The following is a 19043-nucleotide window of genomic DNA, read 5'->3' as shown; positions in this document are numbered from 1 at the left end:
CATCTCTGCACCAGGGACCCAGGTTAGATTCCAACCTCTGGTGACTGTCTCTGTACATATGCAATGTATCTGTGTGGTTTCTTCTGGGTGCTCTGGTTTCCTCCCACAGTCCAAAGATTGCAGGTTAGGTGGATTGGCAATGCTAAATTGCCCATAGTGTTCAGAGAAATGCAGACTAGGTGGGCTAGCTACGGTAAATGATGGGTTTCAGGGGTAGGTTAGGGGTGGGGGGAGCTGTGGGTCTGGGTGGGATGCTCTTTGGAGGATCACTATGGACTCCATGGGCCAAATGGCCTGCTTCCACATTAGGGGATTGTATGACTCTTTTGAAAAAGTTTGAGAGATTGAAACAGCACCACCCTGTGTTCTCAATCTTTTGGGAAGGGGTAGATAGTCCGTGGGGTAAGTTCCAGATTTACAATGATCTTCGTGCAAAGCTTTCCACATTTATCCCTTGCTGGCCTGGCTCTGACTTTAAGATTCTGACTCCTTGTCCCCTCCACCAAAGGAAGTGAGTGATATCAATTTTCTTACTGAATCCCTTCAACATCTTAAACATGTCGATTCAGGTAGGATGGTTACAACTGATGGGGAGTCCATTTTCCCATTGAATTCATACCTGGCCCTCCATGGGAATGATTCACCTTGTCAGTCCCCTGCTGCTAGAACCACTTAATCTTCTACACATACGAGAATGTTTGAGCATCTTGTCTTCCTAACTTAATCCACTTTGCCCCAGTGTCACTCAAGAGTTCCACAGGGAGATTAGTGTTGTACCCTTAAAGCTCTTGAATCGTCTTTGGGATAGAGGTGTCACTGGCAAAATTGGCATTTCCCACTTGTTGAAAATGTGTTGCTGGAAAAGTGCAGCAGGTCAGGCTGCGCAACACATTTTCAGCTCTGATCTCCAGCATCTGCAGTCCTCACTTTCTCCTTATTTCCCACATGTTGCCCACTGATAGAGAATCAATGTGACTGAGGGTATTCTAGGACACAGCAAATGGTGATTAAGTTTCAGCCAAGTTGTGTGACTCTGTCCCTCCACATTATAATTGCAGACTGGGTAAGGACCCATGTTCCCTCCATGCTGTGTCGTCTGTCTGAGACAATCAAGGTACTGTGCAAATCATGTACAAGTACCATTCTGCTAAAGATTCATTCATGTGTGGCTGGTCAGTAATCTTGAAAGGACCACACAGTGCAACAAATAAAGAGAAACCAGAGAGATGGGGGTAGAGAATAAACTGGAACAACCCACATTTTAAAATCCGAAGTCCTGACTTCACACAATGACACTGTCTTGGACAGAGTAAACATGTCACGGCAGGTGAAAGCTGATGTCTGTTAAGTTGATGCATCATCTAGAGGTGGGTGGAGGTAATGACGTTGTGACAAGTTTAGAAATTTGGGACATGGGAATTCGTAATCCAATATTTTTAACATTCACGAGAGTTGTTTATATAGCAATACATAACATCCCAAGGCACTTTAGTCTTCATTCTTTCAGTGAATGATCAGGTTGTGAGCAATGCAGGCTTTTGTCCTTAATTGCCCCTGAACTGAGGTGACTTGCTCAGCCATTTTACAGGGCGGTTGAGTCAACCACATTGCTGTGGTTTTGGAGTCACAAGTAGGCCAGACCAAATGAGGATGACTGATTTCCAACCCAGAAGAGCATGAATAAACCTGACAATCTGTGTTGGTTTTACAGTCACTGTCACCTGAGACTAGCGTTATACTGTTGTGGCAAAAAAAACCAAATTAGACCCTCAAAAAGCCTTTAGACCACTGGAACCGCACAGAAAACTGGGGGAGTAAATTAAAATGTCATTGTTGGGAAAGTTCATACACCTGGCCCCCTATTCCCAACAGCTTTTAATAACTTGGCATGTCCTGTCAGATAGTGTGTCCCTTTTTGAGGACAGTGAGGCGTGTGCATAACTGAGAAAGAGGGTAAGTCAGAAATTACCACCCTTCCACACTTAAATGGCCACTATAGCCATGCCCAGGAGGTGTTCCTCCTACCTGCCCACCCCTGTCTGCACCAGATGCCCAAAGATCAGGAATGTGGGGCTGAGAGTTGAATGAAAGGGCTCTTTAGATAATCAAATAGGGGTGCAGTCTCCGACAAACAATATACACTGAGTCCTTGGACTCCACGGCACCATAGCAAATACAATTAGCCTGCGAGTCCGTGGAGAGTCCGAAGCTGCTGCATGCAACCCCCTGCATCCCAGCACCCTGATGGGAAGTGGAAGACCTTGGGTAGCAAGCTTTCCACTGTGGACCTCTCCCTCTGGGTGGAGGGGTGGGGGGGTGGTTTAAAAAAAAAAGAATGTCAAGATCCACCCAGGAGTGGATGAAGGTGAAAATGTTTATGTTGCAGCTGTCCGTCTAGGTAAAAGAAACCCTGCTTATTGTGTGGTGAGATACTGGGGAAGTTTCCATGACATGCCCAGGTTGTGGTGAGGTGCAGGCTGCTGAGGAAAGTTCTGGAACTTTAGTGGAGTGATTGACATGTCAAAGGTTAGACTGGAAGAGTGTGGCGTTCTTGCATTGGGCAGGAGGGAATTAGAGAATGAGAATGAGTCCACACCAGGATGAGAATTTTAAAATTGTGTCGTCAGGTCAGGATCCAGTGGGAACCAGCAAGCCCATGGCTAATGGTTAAATGGGATATGGTGAGAGTCAGGTTACAGCTTGCAGAGTATTTGGATCTGGTGGATTTAATGCATTGACAAAGACAGAACTATAAAAGAAAGTGGTCAGTGCAAGTTCACATAGACGACTTCTGTTGTGACTTTGACCTTCCTACCTACACTTGTTAATTTTTTTTATTCGTGGGATATGGACAGCATTTATTGCCCATCCCTAGTGCTCTTCAGAAGGTGGAGGAGGACAGGAGAAACTGTTTTTGAACTGTTGCCATCATTTGCTGTTCTAGAGGGAGTTCAAGATCTTAATCTAGTAACACTGAAGGGGTGGGGGGTGAAGAGTCCGTGCTATACACTAAGTTGAATGTTCTCTTGATGAAGATGATCATTGTCTCCTATAAATGTTACTTGCTACTCGTTAAGCTGGATGTGTCAGGTATGACTTCAACCTGTGGGAGTTTGCCCTCTGATTCCCATTGATTTCATTTTTGCTTGGGCTCCTTGATGTCATCTATCTAAGGCCTTGATGTGAAGGGCAGTCAGTCTCACCTCCCTTAAATTCTGCCCTTTATCCCATGTTTGAACTACAGCTGTAATGCAGACAGAAGCTGAATGGTCATCTGTTTGGGCTCCATCAGGACCAGTCAGCACGTTATTGCTAAGCAAGTGCTGCTCGATAACACCGCAGATGACACTTTCCATCACTTCACTAATGATTGAGAGTCATTTACTTTTTGTGTACAGGACATATCTAGACAATTTTTCACATTGTTGGGTAGATGCCAGTGCTGTAACTGTCCTGGAACGGCCTGGCTAGGGTTATGGCTAATTCTAACCCGAAGGTAGGTGCACCAGTGTTAATTTTAAGTCTGTTTTAAATTTGTAATAATACGGGGGATTTGCTGCCACAACCAAAAGGTGCAGTTAAAACCAGCAGCAGGTATGTGTGAGAAGGAACCAGATAAATACCTGAGCAAAGAGGGACAGAAAGATACGCTGCTGGGGTGCGATAACATGAGTTGAGAGGAAGCTTATGTGTGGCGTAATTAACGTAAAACAGTTAGGCCGATTGGCCTGCTTCTTGACTGTAGATTTTGTACAGTTTGATCTCTAAGCCAATTTTGCACAGTGTTTAGAATCTTTGCATTGAAATTTTATTGTCCTGGACTCCTGGTATATGTTGGCTTTACTTGAAATTGCAGCTATGGCGTGGAACCTCCTGTTTTAGTAAAACTGGAAAAGGAAATTGAACTTGAGGAAACTCTGTTGACCACCTCTGAACATCTCATTCCTGTTGAAAGTACAAAGCCATGTTGTCAGAACAAAGAGCTTCACCAAGCTGTAAGTTGATCTTAATCTCTATCCACTGTCTGGTTATTTTAAATAAAATCCAATTTACAAATGTGTGAGAAACTTCATTATTGCTTTACATTGTGTCTGCCACACATTAGGAGGTGGAGGCATTATAGAGAGTGCAGAAAAAATTCACAAGAATGGTTCCAGTGATGGGGAATTTCAGTGACGTAGATACATTGCAGAAGTTGGGACTGTTCTCCTTGGAGAGTAAAAGGTTGAAAGGCTATTTGATAGAAGTGCTCAAAATAATGAGGGAGAAAGTGATCCCTCTGGTGGAAGAACTGCAAACAAAGGGGGACAGATTTAATTGCCAGAAAACGCAATGGCAAGTTGAAGGACCTATTTTTTTGCCAAAGTAAGTGATTAGAATCTGGAATGCAGGCTTTTAAAAGGGAATGGGAGGGTTACCCGCAGTGAGAGTGTACGCGGGGATATGGGGCGAAGGAGTAACACAAAATAAAATGCTGATTTGGGGAGCCAGCAGAGACACTGGCTCCCTCTACACTTAATTTTGAGACTCTGTAATTCTAAAGTTTCAGGTTCAGAATGAAGATTTTGTGAAGTTCAGCTAATTGACTAATTTTATTTACTTCCTGAAAATCTGAGCCGCTCTGAGCAGACTTTCCCCTCCTTATTATGTCGCGCTCTCTTCACCAATATGACGTGGAGAGTTAGCATGTCAAGAGGGAAAGGTAATTTTGATGTGTGGTACCCAAAGCTTTCTCGTAGTTGTACTTTCCTTGTTATGGCTGTGTCAGTCTTAACTTAATTGATTATACCATCACAGCGCATTTGAGGCTATTTGGCCTATTTTTTTTTATATATTAGCTCTTTTGAAAGAATTCTCCAGTTAATCCCACTTCCCTACTCTCTGCTCATGGCCCTGTAAGTTTTTTCCCTTTTTGTTTTGAAGTATTAATCTCACTTTGTTCATTCCTATTCCTTTTGAAATTTATTAATGAATCTGCTTCCAATACCCTTTTAGACAGTGAAAATCACTGCAACTTGCTTAATAAAAACAAAACTTCAATTGCTGTGATGGAATTTGAGCTCCAGTTTCAAAATGATTGTTGCAGGTCTCTGGATTAATGGTTAATAATGTGACCACTATGCTCCGTAAATATCAGCATATTTGTCGGTTTTTTGAAATTCCTTGCTGCAGTAAGTTGGAGTTTTCATTGGATCATTGTCAGCAGTCTAATTATTTTCCTTCCAGGTAAAGATCATTGCTGCTGATCCTCCATGCAAATGTTCACATCGTTTCTCCATTGAGTTTTTATCCGAAGGGCGCTATCGGCTGGGAGGGAAGATTCTTTTTATCCGAGTGAGTATTTAATCGTGGGAAAGTGCAGAAATACAGGACTGAAATAAATAAGGACTAACTAGGTGTGTTGCAGTGAAACAACTGCGAGGTCTTTTCATACTTCTAATCACTAGCCAAACTAGTAAACACACAGGTTCAAATCTCGCCGTGACAACTGGTGGAATTTTGTATTCAATTAATTAATAGAAATCCAGAAATGAAAACTAGTTAGTTTTGATGACCATTTAATTTATAACTAAATGCCAATGCAATCTATCTGCTTCACTGTCCTTGAGGGAAGGAAATTTGCCAATTTAATTTTTGAATAACAACTGGTGTTTGATTATTTGTAATCATTGGTCATCAACTGGAACTTCAGATGAGAATGGAAGGAGGTACTTGCTGAGATTGTGATGTCTCTAAGTTAGGTGGTTTATGCTGACTGAAGCATTATCACAATGAGTGAGGATTAGATCCAGTATTATTCTTCACCAACTGGTGAATGACTTACAAATGTTGAGTTTTTCAATCATTTTTGCACTCGGCAGTGTCCGAAAGTAGATATTATAAATAGCAATGTGGTCAATCACTTATCAGTTTTGTTTTCTGGAGCATGGGTGGCACGGTGGCACAGTGGTTAGCACTGCTGCCCGACAGTGCCAGAGACCTTGGTTCAATTCCCGCCTCAGGTGACTGACTGACTTTGTGGAGTTTGCACATTCTCCACCGTGTCTGCGTGGGTTTCCTCCGGGTGCTCGGGTTTCCTCCCTCAGTGCAACAATGTGCAGGTTAGGTGAAGTGGCCATGCTAAATTGCCCGTAGTATTAGGTGAAGGGATAAATGTAGGGGAATGGGTCTGGGTGGCTTGCGCTTCGGTGGGTCGGTGTGGACTTGTTGGGCTGAAGGGCCTGTTTCCACACTGTAAGTAATCTAATCTAATCTATTCAGGCTTGGAATCTTTAATGGCCTGATGCAGATTTTTTTTATCTGCAGCATACAGTGATTGTGATTTCTGCCTCTCTGTGAGGTTAAGATACAAGTTCTACTTGAAACACGGTTGAGCCTGTCTGATATAGTAGTTGCAGGGGTTTGATGTTTTGTCTGCACCTGCTTTTTATGTTCTTGTGAAGCAGACAGATGGAAAAACAGGTGTAGCCTAGCAACAGCATAGAGAGGCCCAACTTGGAGGCACTTGGGAATAACTGGTGGGGGAGGCCTGGAGTGTACACAGCCCCATGGCACTTGAGATCAGAACCATTCTGTTATCATGGCTGATCTGTGTACAATGGCAGAGCAAAGTTGATATTACTTTAGAATTAGCACAAGCTGTTCAGCCATGAAATCAGGCTGTGTGTGTGTGTGTTTGACACCAACAGTATGCTGGAACTCTCTGCAATCATGGGCTGTCGATGCAGGGAGTCAGTTTAGCTTTCACCCCTGAAGTTGATTTTTTTTTATGTGGACCAAGGCAGAGAGTGAGGCAGAAACTTGGCAGTTGTGATCTAATGAATTGGCAGAACAGGTTCAAGGGGCTGACTGGCCACCACCTCCTGTTACGTTGGGCAGTACAGGGGCAACCACTGTTAGAGTGGATTCACCGTGATAAAGTATTCATTCTGTTCTACAAAGCAAGTGGGGATTTACCTTGAAGTGAATTGCTAAGTTTAAAATAACAAGTTCTGGAGAAACTCAGCATGTCTGTCAGCAATTGTAGAAATCACAAAAGTTAATGTTTCAAACCTAATATTGCTCCTCTTCAGAACCCTAACTTAATTTAATCTTTTGTGTCTTATCTATGGACTATACCTCTACTATGTACTCATCTTAGAAAGGTAGAACATGTGAAAAGATAAATTATGATATCGTTTGTGCTGAAGCTAACTCTTTAACTGAATATTGTCTGCTTTATTCTAATTTCCCTGCCCTTCTTTCTTATTGTTCCATCTCTCAATATTTAGCTAATTCCCTTTAAAATGATGTTGCAGCTTCAGCCTCAATGGCTCCTTGATTCCATGTTCTAATCACCCTCTGTCTCTCACTCCGCCTGAGTTCACCCTTTGTTCTTCAGCCGATAATTGTCTGTACCCTCTCATTTAGTAACAAGTTAGAACAGTTTCTCATTGTTCACCATCTCGCTAAAGCCTTTCACAGCCATGAAAACTGAGTAGATTGACTAGGATCCTTTCCTGATTAAAATCTCAACTTTCTTCATTTATGACTATCTGCTTTCTTCCCATTTAATAATTCCACACTGCAGCTCTGCAGAATTCTGACAGCTTTAAAATGGAGTTTCCCTTATTGAACAAGTAAGGTTCAGTAATTAAAAACCAGAAGAACTGCAGGTGCTGGAAATCTGAAACGGAAACAATTTACTGGAAATGCTGAGCAGGTCTGACAGCATCTGGGGACAGAAATCAGAATTAACGCTTCGGGTTCAGTTTTGAGGCCCTGAAATGTTAACCAAGATTTGGTAACTACTTAGGAAATATTGTTGAGTTTTGGATGCTGATTTTATGAATGGCCAGTGCTGGGTGGGGGAGAATGTCATTTGCAAGGACGCGCAGGACTTGATGTTGCCCAGTATTAACTTGTTCTTGCAATGTTTGTTTGTAGATGTTACATGGTAAACATGTGATGGTGCGTGTGGGAGGAGGCTGGGACACACTCCAGGGCTTTCTTCTGAAGCATGACCCCTGCCGAGTGTTGCACTTCACCATGTTGGAGGAGAGGATTATGGCTTTTGAGAAGGGCGTCTCTCATGATTCCGGCAACACCCCGAACTTGCTGGCAAAGTCCTCCAAACAGCCTCCAACCATGAACCTTCCACCTGGTATCAAGATGCCACAACCCCTGGCTGCACGCCCTGGGTCTCCCTGCATGCCATCTTGGCCCATGTCCAAAGTTGCCAGTGCCCACTGCAGGTGCCCATCCTCACCAGTGTTGCCATCTAAATCGGGGTCCCGTCCAGCATCTGCCGAAAGCGGGCATTCATCTCGTGCGGTGCCAGCCTCATCCTCCAGAGGCGCCAAATGTCCTGCAGCAGGATCTCAGCTGTCCCCTCGGCCTCCACAATCTCCAGCCAGTCAACCGAAAGGCATGGCGCAACCCGGGAGGAGCAAGGAAGTACAGCCCTCTGCCAAACTTCACAGAACCCCCTCAAAGGCTCCTGGTGGCCACCTTCAAAGCTGTTCAGGCAAATGTTTGCCAGATCCCGACACCGGCCCTAAGTTGACCTCCAAAGTCCCTGTCAAGTCTGCTCTGGTTTCCTCCACACCAGTGGCACCTGGCTCTCTGCAGACCCCAGGGAAACGCACCCAGCCCACTGGTCTCACATCGCCGTCTGCCTCCAAGAGGCCACTAACTCCAGCCAGAGGCCCTGTCCCAGGCTCCATGCCGATCCCCCGTGCGCTGGACTTCGCACAGAGGAACCTGGCCAGCACAACCATGGACTCTCCTCGCACTGAGAAGAATCGGAAGGCGTCAGCGAAGACCCCTTCGTCAAACAGTAAGAAGACACCATGCAACCCTACTCCTGCCCCACGGACTCCATTGGCTGTTGTCAAACTACCACAGTCCAAGGTGGTGACCCCACAGTCTCCACGGATACAGTCTCCTGTAACCAAGCCCACTCCCAAGGTGGTGAAGGGTGAATCATGTCTGGGGAAACAGCCTCAGTCAAACAAAAAGAGCGCATCGGTGGTCTCGTCCACTCCATTAAGGAACCTGGCTGCAAAATGCTGAAGGGCAGGTGTTGACTTTACCATTAGTAGAAGTGACACACACAAAATAATAATACAAATAGCTTCTTGGTGGGGTTGGTGCTGCTTTTGTAAGTATGAATTCTGTTTGTGTTGAGATCTGCTGTAGTCGCAACATTGTACAGTCAGTGGAGCATGAACCTTTGTTCTCTATCTCTAGGGTTTCCTCCCATGTTTCCCCTGTCCTATCTCCTGTTCCAACGTATTTTTGACAATGTAATTTGCTCATTCAGTTTTGTATTATAATGAAACCCAGTCGCTCTTTTCTGTTTGGCCTAAACCATCCCCAATTTTGGTGAGAAGTCCTCAACTTGGAGAGTGAGGGAGATACTGGCAGAAATATGATCAACTGCTGGAATGCAAGTTCCCCAATATTCTTCAATCTGACCTTATTGGTGAGGTGTGTGACAAATTCAGCAGTGTCCTCGCCCCCACCACATGCCCACAGTTTTGAATCAGACAACTCCTTTCCATTTGTCTGGTTTATCTTGAGCTCATGGCTGAATTTCTAATACAGAGAGGGGTTGGCTCTTCATCTGTAGGATTCCATTTTCATCCAATTTTCCCGCTCTTTCAACACCTGCTTTTATATTTGTCCAAGTCCTTTTCTAATTCCCCATGAACTTGTATCTGTGGCCGAACAATCCCCAATCAAGTTGAACTGGACAGTTTTTGAATATTGATTCACATCAATTCCCATTGCACAAGAAGGTTCACTCTTTTTTTTTGATTGATTTGGCCCACGTAGCTGTGAGACAATATGAATTTGACTAGATCCCAGCATTACACACAAGCAAAGGACAATCCAATTAGTTGGGATATTCCTCTTGTGCCCATTTGTTAAAGCCTTGCTTCCTATATGGTTTTGCATACTTTTGTCTACTTTGCTCTAATTTATTTGACTGGATTTTTCTGGGGGGTTGTAATCGACTTGAGTTGGGAGTGTAAATGGGATAGTCTGTGGTCCTGCTTCCTCCTTGCTCTGCATTTGAGCACCTCCCATTCCTCTCTGATGGAAAGCCACGTGAGTGGATGTTGAGATTGATGTCAAGATGCCTTTGAAACCTCCCTAATCTGGTCTATTGTGAGATGGAAGGCTCACCTGAGCAAGATGGCTGAGGCTAATGGCACTGAGGGCAGTCAAGCACAAGTGGTGAATAAGACAAAGTGAGAAATTGCTAAATGAGTGCAGTTCGTGAATGTAAGAAATTTATCCATCTTATCCACTGTTTCTCTGCAGAAAATGATTTGTATTTCATGGCCATGACTAGCTTTCCTGGTCAAATTTACTCTTAATTGCTAGATGCACTTCTGAATGTAGCTATGATATTATGACCAATCCAAACTACTTCACTCCTGAAATGTCTCCGTTCCCTGATCGTTGTAGTTATAACACTGTGTATTTAATTCCATTTTATTTGATTCACTGACCTGATGGATGCTTAAAGTATAATTTTGGTGAAAAAAAACACTGACTTTTTAAAAATGTTAAAGAATTGCTGAAAAAACCGACTTTGTTTAGAAAAAAGCTGTAAGCTTTTCATCTTACACATGTCAGGACAATTCACAAGAAATACAAAAGAAAAGTAAAGGGAAACCAACATTTGTCCTGGTGGGGAGTTGATTTGGTAGAGGGACTACCCTATGTCAACTCAACAGAGTGCATAACAGCCATTCACTGATTCATTTCGAAGGGAAATATCTTGAACTAATTAGAATCATCTCTAAGTTCTAAGCAAAAAAAAGTTTGGCAGTTAATGGTCAATCATCATTGACTGATGCATTTGTCACAGCAACACCCCTGTGCATCAGTCCACTTGAATACCATTTAGCACTCCTCTCATGTCATGCAAATGCTTTCTTTGTTTTGGTATTTCTTGCAAATTGCTGTGATGTGCAAAATGAAAAGCTTTATCATAAATGTCCCTTTTCAGCATGCACAAATACTGTGTTATCAAAAAACTAAGTATATTTAGGTTGTATTACAGCTAGATAAGCTTCAATATTTTCAGTGAGCTTGAGCACATTAGTTCTTCAAATACTGCACCAAGGTGAGGGTTTGCATTCCTACTTGGTTTACAGCAGAAGTCAAATTGCAGATGTAAGATTGCCAACTTGATGCCATGTGGCTTCAAAGTTTCAGTCCAATGAGCATCTAGCCAATCATTCTGACAATCCTACTCAATACTGTATTCAAAATTGTTCTGGTTGAAGCAACAGTTCGTTTGTAGGTTTTATCATTGCTGTGTTCTGGTTAGCTTACTGATGATTAAGTGGCAGAATGTTCTGTTTACATACATGACACTACAACAGCACTTGTATATTGAGTGTTTAATTAGGTGAAGTGCCTGTTCCTGACAGGTTCACCAGTATGCTTTATTGATCTCAATGTGGTGGTGGAGAAAATGTGGGAAGGCACTTTAGATCTTGCATTTATATTTGTTTATTTGTAATTAAAGACGTTAACTCTATAGAATGTGTAACAATGCTCTCCAGAGAACCCAATGAGGGAGTTGGCTGCAGTGTCAAAGGCTTTTGAATCTTGCTGTTGTAAACTGGGATTCAAGTTATTTTAAAAAAAGGGTGGAAACAACTGTTTTAAAAATATCTCCAACTCTGTACTGAAGGTGAAATGCATGTTGCACAGGGTTTACATTTTCACCAACTTATGTTACCTTTTTGCTGTAAAGGAAGTTGGGTCAAGTGGAGCTTGTCCAATTGGATATTGTCCATTGCTCACTTCCTTCCATTGACTGTTCATGATTTGACGTTAGGAGTTCCACAGTAAGTCAAGAGATTTTCAATTTGTTTTGTTAGATTTTTGAGTGAAACAATGGCCAGGCAATGGTTTCAAGTCCCATGGCTATGCCGGCTACTAAGCCACCTGTCATTCAGATCCCAGTTCTCTATCATTTGCAATTTCCTGTGAAATAGACAAGAGGTGATCGCTGCAGTGTAATATTGGAAAATAGGTTATACACAAGTGCCTAAGAGAGCCATGGGAGAATGGATTCTTAGAATTTGTTTGCATGAACTTGTATTTATACAGAGCTTATAATCCTGAGCAATTTGCTAATTTGGGGATCTATTAATTGGGAAATGGGATGGGTTGGAGGATTGGCTGCTGTGGGGTCTTCAGTTGCTGACCAGAGTTTGGAGTGAGGAGTTGTCCCAATTTTAGCAATTTGAGGGGCCAGCAGCTCCCCATGCGTTTGGTAGGATTATCATCAAACTGTCCTTCTATCACTCCATGAAATCGATGTGGAATGACACTTGGTTATGGAAATTCAATCTGTTCATATGTATGTAAATATAATGCATGGCCAGCCACACTTTTTCAAGGCAGGGTGGTGAAAGTAGAGTACACTCACATGACTAGCATAATACCATTATGCATGTGATGTGTTCCTGTTGTGTAAAAGGCTCTGTTGCCTTAGCTTTGTGTTACAATGGTGAGATAATGGTTCCCTTTGACCAAAGAGCAGCGTGAGGCCATTGTGCTCCTTGACTCTGCTTTGTAACTTGATTTGATTTATGGTTCATCAGTATCTTGCTCCTTGTACCCATTTTGACTTAATATGCCTTCATACACAAAAATACAGGAAATAAGAGCACAAGTAAATCATAGTCTTTGTAGCCTTCTCCCATCAATCAACACAATTGTGACTGATCTTGGGCTTCAACTCCATTTTCCTGCTCAATCCCTGAGTCCACTAACTCCCAAAGAAATCCAAATATTCTCTCTATCCCAGCCTTAAAGTATGTCCAACAGTGGATCATCCATAGACCTCCATGGTAGAGGATTCCAATTATTAAAACCATTGAGTGAAATTCTCAACGTCGCCTGGAAAAATCATCGCAGTCTCAAAAATAATTATCCCTTTAACTGAGAATACTAACACATCCCCAATCTCCAATTTCTAGTTTTTTCCCCACTTGTGGCATTCTCTGTCTCAGTGCCATAGACCCAACAAAAATCTGTCCTCGATGTTACTGAAAAGACTGTTTTGTCGCAGGTTTTTTTGTTCTGCGTCAATCGGGGCAATTTGCAATTCGAGAGGAAAGTCCTCCTCAATATAGGTAGTCATTTGCTGGCATATTTCTCCATCTGGTTGGTTAAAACCAGGCAGTTAACTGTCAATCATTATGATTGGTTCTCCAGCACCTCTACAAGTCAGAGTTCATTTGCCAACCCATCACTCTGTCCTCTCATGCACTATATAAAAGTTGTATTTCCCCTTTAAATCTTTACTGTTGCAAATTGTCCTGATGAGTGCCAGACAAAAGCTTGTAAAACATGCTTTTTTTCCAGCAATTCTGTACTACGAACTGACAAAAAGTCTATCCATTTAACTTAGTTTTGAATGACCGTAGGTGCTCTCATAGATTTTCAGATTTTCACTAAACTTCCTTTTGGAAAAAATTATTCCTGAGTCCCTCTTCGAACAGTCTCTCCCTAATTTTAGTATTTGCTCAGTATTCTGTATACCCTGCACTAACACAAATAGTTTATCTGCATTAATTTCATTGATTCCTGTTATTATCCTTCAATTGGATCACTCCATAACTTGCTAAAACCAATTGGAGTGCAAGCTGTTAATGCTATCCACTTTAGTATTTGCCTAGTATCTGATTTGTTGTCTAGGCATCCTGAGTTACTCCGCAGTCAGTTATGACTAAATATTTTATGACTTAGATTTTGAAGAGTTAGCCATTGCTTTGTGGTAAAAACATGAATTTCAATCTTGAACACTTGGCTTAGCAACATGGTCTCTCTGTAAGAGAACATTGAGTCACGTAACAGTGAATGTTAGAATATTGTTGACTTGTGTAGCTTGTGGTGGAAGGGTGTGGGGTTGCTTTCTTTGGCAATCATTTACTTGGAGCACCAAGTGTTTGCTTTGTAGCTTGGTGGAGCGAACAGCTGCATTAATGTTGCTGTTTGACAGACAGTGACAGTTTGAGGGGATGTTTTCCTGGGCAATAATAACTGGAAAGCAGTAGGGGTTATTGGGACCACTGTACTGCTCCTTTTGAGTCAAAAGAAACTTCCATGCTGAAAGTTTAATAAGTCGATGTGCTGAGTGGTTGTAATTCTGTTAAAGTTGGAAATTCCTGTACCTAATATTGCACCAACATTATATTCCATTCTGATACTAACCTTGAAACTGACTTGATGAAATGTACCTCCATTTCAAATATTTGGGTATCAAAGTGATAAAAGCAATAAAAATATTGACTGGAATTTGTTGAATGAAATTAAAGTTTTTGTTTTGATGTCTTGCTCCTCACATTTCTCTATACCTGTTGCTCCATATTCTAACGGTTGTCATCAGAGTGCAGGCTCAGATTGTATTTGTCTTGCACTTACCAAGTTGTGATTATGATTTATTTGGTTTCATGAGAAGCTCAAAGGACTTTTGGTATTAAAAATCAATGCAGAAATGTTCTTTTTTTTTACATAATCCCCCAGCAGGGGTTTAAATTAAACATCGAGCAACTGCTTGGTAAACTGGCTTAAAAGAGAGGATTGTACCAGGTTCTGCAGTTTGCATCAATTGCACTTTACAGATGTTACACACTGTCCTGTATCTATTTTAATAAAATGTACTGTGCTCTGATTTGTCCTGGCTTGTCTTTTTTTTCCTTGCTTAGTTGTGGGCATTAGATGCTGGGCCACTTTGGTTCTACATAGGGCCGAATAGTCTATTCCGTTTCTATGAACCTGATCCACATTTAGTATGACCACAACTGACCCTCTATCTCAGTGGCACTTTCCTGCATCCTCATACTCTGCCTTATAATATCTAAAAAAATTACCAATCTTTTTCTCAAATGTACTCAGTGGCTTGACCAGCAAATTCCACAAGTTCAGTACTCTCTTTTTGTGTGTGAAGAAACGTTTCCTCATTTCAGTCCGAAATACCTCCAGAAGTTTGACCCAGCGACACTGAAGGTATATTTCCAAGGATGGCGAAAGGCTTGGAGGGGAACTTGCAGGGTGGCGATGTTCCCATGCATCTGCTGCTCTTGACCTTCGAGATGGCTGTGGGTTAGGCAGGTGCAGTTGGTCTATCTCTGAACTGTTGGGATTGACATTGGGCTTGCAGCTTTGTAAAAATAAAGCAACCTGTTACTTGTTATCCTGTATGGAAGCATCATCTCTGTCATGAGAGCTCACTGACCGGATTGTGTCAACGAAATGGCTTCAATTGGGCATTACGATACAACACTTGTATCAGGGCTTGGCAAGACTTGCCTATCTTTCGGTACTGACAAGTTTCTGAAGTTAAAGGTTTTGAGATTCTGAGGGGGGGGGGGGGGGGGGGGGGGAAAGAGAGACAATAAGTGCATTTGGTGGCAACATCATAGAGTTTGTGAAAGTTGTATTGATTCCAGTACCAGGGATCCAGTTGAAGTGGGGAATTGGTGAAAAATCAAGAAATATCATGAAATTCTCACCACACCAGTAGAAAATAGCAGCTTAGACTGTTGCCAGCATAACAGGAAGAGAACCAGCGTAAAAATGAACTGAATGGTTCAGATCTTCAGCATTAAGTCTGGCACAGCTGGAATCCCTGTGGAATGGGTTGCTGAATTTCAATGGCATTCCCAAGATGGGAACTGCTTCACTTTGGGATTTGAGAGATTGGGGTTAATCAGATTCTATTCAAGAATGAAAGCAATGGCTGAGGGAGTAGGGTGAATGCACGTCTACTGGAGAGAGGATGTTGGTTAAGACAGGAGTACCTGATGTGGTCAAATCTGTACCATGTCAATGGTCCTTATCTTCCACCCAACATTTATGAAATGAACAGTTACCACTACTTTAATAGTTACCTTGGAAACTGAAGAGAAACATTACTTTGAATTATTTTTGATCTTTAAATAACTGAAAGTAGCCAGTTTGTGCAAAGTAGCTCACATTCCAATGAAATGAACTACTAGATCATTCTATTCTGATGCAACAAAATCGACTTGAAACATGAACAGTTTCTCTCTTCACAGATGCATCTTCAGTTGTGTTCTCAATCTTTTACTTTTGTGCTGATTAAGGGATACATACTGGGCAGTAATCTTTAAGTTTGAGCTACAGCAGTCCATCAAGCCTCCTAAGGTATTCAGTAAGATAATGGCTGATCTGATTGTTATCTCAACTTCACTTTCCTGCAACTTGTAACCTTGATTCCTTTGTCAATCAAAATTTGCCTTTTAAAAAATTTATTTTATGGGGCGTGTGTGTCACTGGCTGGTCAGCATTTATTGCCTGTCCTGAGTTGCCCTTGAGAAGGTGGTGAGCTGTCTTCCTGAACTGCTACAGTGCACCTTCTGTTGGGTTGACCCATAATGCCATTAGGGGGGGAATTTCAGGATTTTGACCCAGTGACCATGAAGGAATGACTATTATATTTCCAAGTCAAGATGGTGAGCAGCTTGGAGTAAACTTGAATGTGGTGGTGTTTCCATATATCTGTTGCCCTTGTCCTTCTAGATAGAAGTGGTCGTAGACTTAGAAGGTACTGTCTGAGGAAGTTTGGTGGATTTCTGCAGTACATTTGTAGATAGTACACACTGCTGCTGTGGGCTGTTGATGGTGGAGGGCGTGGATGCTTGTGGATATAATGCCAATCAAGGGAGCTGCTTTGACCCAAATGATGTCAAGTTTCTTGTGGGGGCTGCATCCATCCAGGAAAGTGGAAAGTTTTCCATCAAATTCCTGACTTGTGCCTTGTAGGTGGTGGATAGGCTTTGGAGATAAGTTACTTGCCACAGTATTCCTAACCTCTGACCTGTTCTTGTATAGGCACTGCACTTATGTGCTGTGTCCAGTTGAGTCTAAACCAGTTTTTGAATATGCTCAGCCAGCCTCCATCTGCTGTTTGGGGAATAGAATGCTAAAATCTTATGATCCCTGTGAAGAAATTCTCTGCTGAATGTTTCCTCATAATTCCTTCTCCAAGAAACAACCTGGAGAATTTTTTTTCAGAAATGCTTCTATTACAAGTAGATCCCTCTTGAAGGAGACTAAAACTCGAATTGCAGTCTCATCAATGTTCATTCAGTTGTAGCAAGGCTTCTCCAGTGTTATACTCTGTGAGGAAAAATAACAGTCTCGGAGTCAGAGTCAGGGTTCAATGACAGAGTTTATTGCACAAGGAAATACTGGAGCTCTGGGGAAAGAAAGGCAGCGTCAGCACAGTGGTCAGCTGAGAGTCTTCTCTCACATGTCAAGAAACGTATCCATCTTGTGATACGATAGGTCAGTGATGAGATTATGGTCATTGTAACATGGGTTCTTTATGGTAATCATTGCAGAATCGTTGATAATTTAAATATAGTCTTTGTCCGTTCCAGTGCAGCTGTTGTTAATTTCAGCGCGGTTGTTGTCCGTTTCAATGAATGACGAGAGCGGAGAACCTTCTCATCAAAAGAAAGATGTCAGCTTATGTAAGTTAGAGGAAGCAAGAGTCTTGCTCAGCTCTAGGGGATTACAGGAAAGAGCTCAAAAATGATCTGAGGAGAGCAAGGAGGGGGCACAAAAAAGGCTTAGCAGGAAGGATTAGGGAGAATCCAAAGGCATTTTACACATATGTGAGGAATAAGAGAATGATCAAAGAAAGAGTAGGGCCGATCAGGGATAGCATAGGGAACTTGTGTATAGAGTCTGAGGAGGTAGGGGAAGCCCTAAATGAGTTTTTTGCTTCTGTCTTTACTAAAGAAAAGGACCTTGAATGAAACCATTGAGGAGCAGGTAAGCATGCTGGAACGGATAGAGATTGAGGAAGCTGATGTGTTGTCAATCTTGATGTTTGTCAAAATTTTCAAGTTGCCAGGGCCAGACCAGATTTGTCCTCGGCTGCTTTGGGAAGCGAGAAATGTGTTGCTTTGCTGCTTGTGAAGACCTTTGCATCCTCGCTCTCCACCGGAGTTGTACCTGAGGACTGGAGGGAAGCAAATGTAATTCCTCTCTTCAAGAAAGGGACTATGGAAATCCCCAGCAGTTACAGACCAGTTAGTCTCACGTCTGTCATCTGCAAGGTGTTAGAAAGGATTCTGAGGGATAGGATTTATGACCATCTGGAAGAGCATGGCTTGATTAAAGGCAGTCAGCACGGCTTTGTGAGGGGCAGGTCGTGCCTCACAAATCTTATTGAGTTCTTTGAGGATGTTACTAGACAAGTTGATGAGGGTCGAGCGGTGGATGTGGTGTATGTGGACTTCAGCAAGGCATTTGATAAGGTTCCCCATGGTAGGCTCATTCAGAAGGTCAGGAGGAATTGGGTACAGGGAAATTTAGCTGTCTGGATACGGAATTGACTGGTCGTCAGAAGACAGCGAGTGGTAGTAGAAGGAAAATATTCTGCTAGGAAGTCAGTGGTGAGTGGTGTTCCACAGGGCTCTGTCCTTGGGCCTCTACTCCTTGTAATTTTTATTAATGACTTGAAGGATGGGTTAGCAAGTTTGGAGGTGTCGTTGACAGGATAGGGGACTGTTGTAGGCTGCAGCGGGACATTGACAGGATGCAGAGATGGGCTGAGAGGTGGCAGATGGAGTTCAACCTGGATAAATGCAAAGTGATGCATCTTGAAAGGTCGGATTTGAAAGTTGAGTACAGGATTAAAGACAGGATTCTTGGCAGTGTGGAGGAACAGCGGGATCTTGGTGTGCAGGTACATGGATCCCTTAAAATTGCCACCCAGGTGGACAGGGTTGTCCACCAAGAAAGCATATGGTGTTTTGGCTTTCATTAACAGGGGGATTGACTTTAAGAGCTGTGAGATCTTGTTGCGGCTCTATAAAACTTTGGTTAGACCACACTTGGAATACTGTGTCCAGTTCTGGTCACCCTATTATAGGAAAGATGTGGATGCTTTGGAGAGGGTTCAGAAGAGGTTTACCAGGATGCTGTCTGGACTGGAGAGCTTATCTTACGAAGAGAGGTTGACTGAGCTCAGACTTCCTTCATTGGAA

The 19043-nt window shown here is 42.6% G+C and overlaps 1 protein-coding gene across 3 annotated transcripts in view; it reads left to right on the top strand.

Moving 5' to 3' along the window:
* The window catches only part of gas2l3 (growth arrest-specific 2 like 3), a 49011-nt gene extending 38091 nt beyond the window's left edge, over positions 1–10920 (top strand). For all 3 annotated transcript variants that reach the window (XM_060839276.1, XM_060839275.1, XM_060839277.1), the window contains 3 exons: positions 3857–3995; positions 5227–5334; positions 7927–10920. In XM_060839276.1, the coding sequence (XP_060695259.1) occupies positions 3857–3995; positions 5227–5334; positions 7927–9054 (1375 nt within the window). In that variant the 3' untranslated portion in view covers positions 9055–10920. The remainder of the gene's footprint in view (positions 1–3856; positions 3996–5226; positions 5335–7926) is intronic.
* Positions 10921–19043: the final 8123 nt, after the last annotated feature.

Source organism: Hemiscyllium ocellatum, chromosome 19, assembly GCF_020745735.1.
Source record: "Hemiscyllium ocellatum isolate sHemOce1 chromosome 19, sHemOce1.pat.X.cur, whole genome shotgun sequence".
NCBI classification, from domain to species: Eukaryota; Metazoa; Chordata; class Chondrichthyes; order Orectolobiformes; family Hemiscylliidae; genus Hemiscyllium; species Hemiscyllium ocellatum.
Note: the sequence above shows the minus strand (reverse complement) of the source record. Positions and strands in the feature narration are given on the sequence as shown.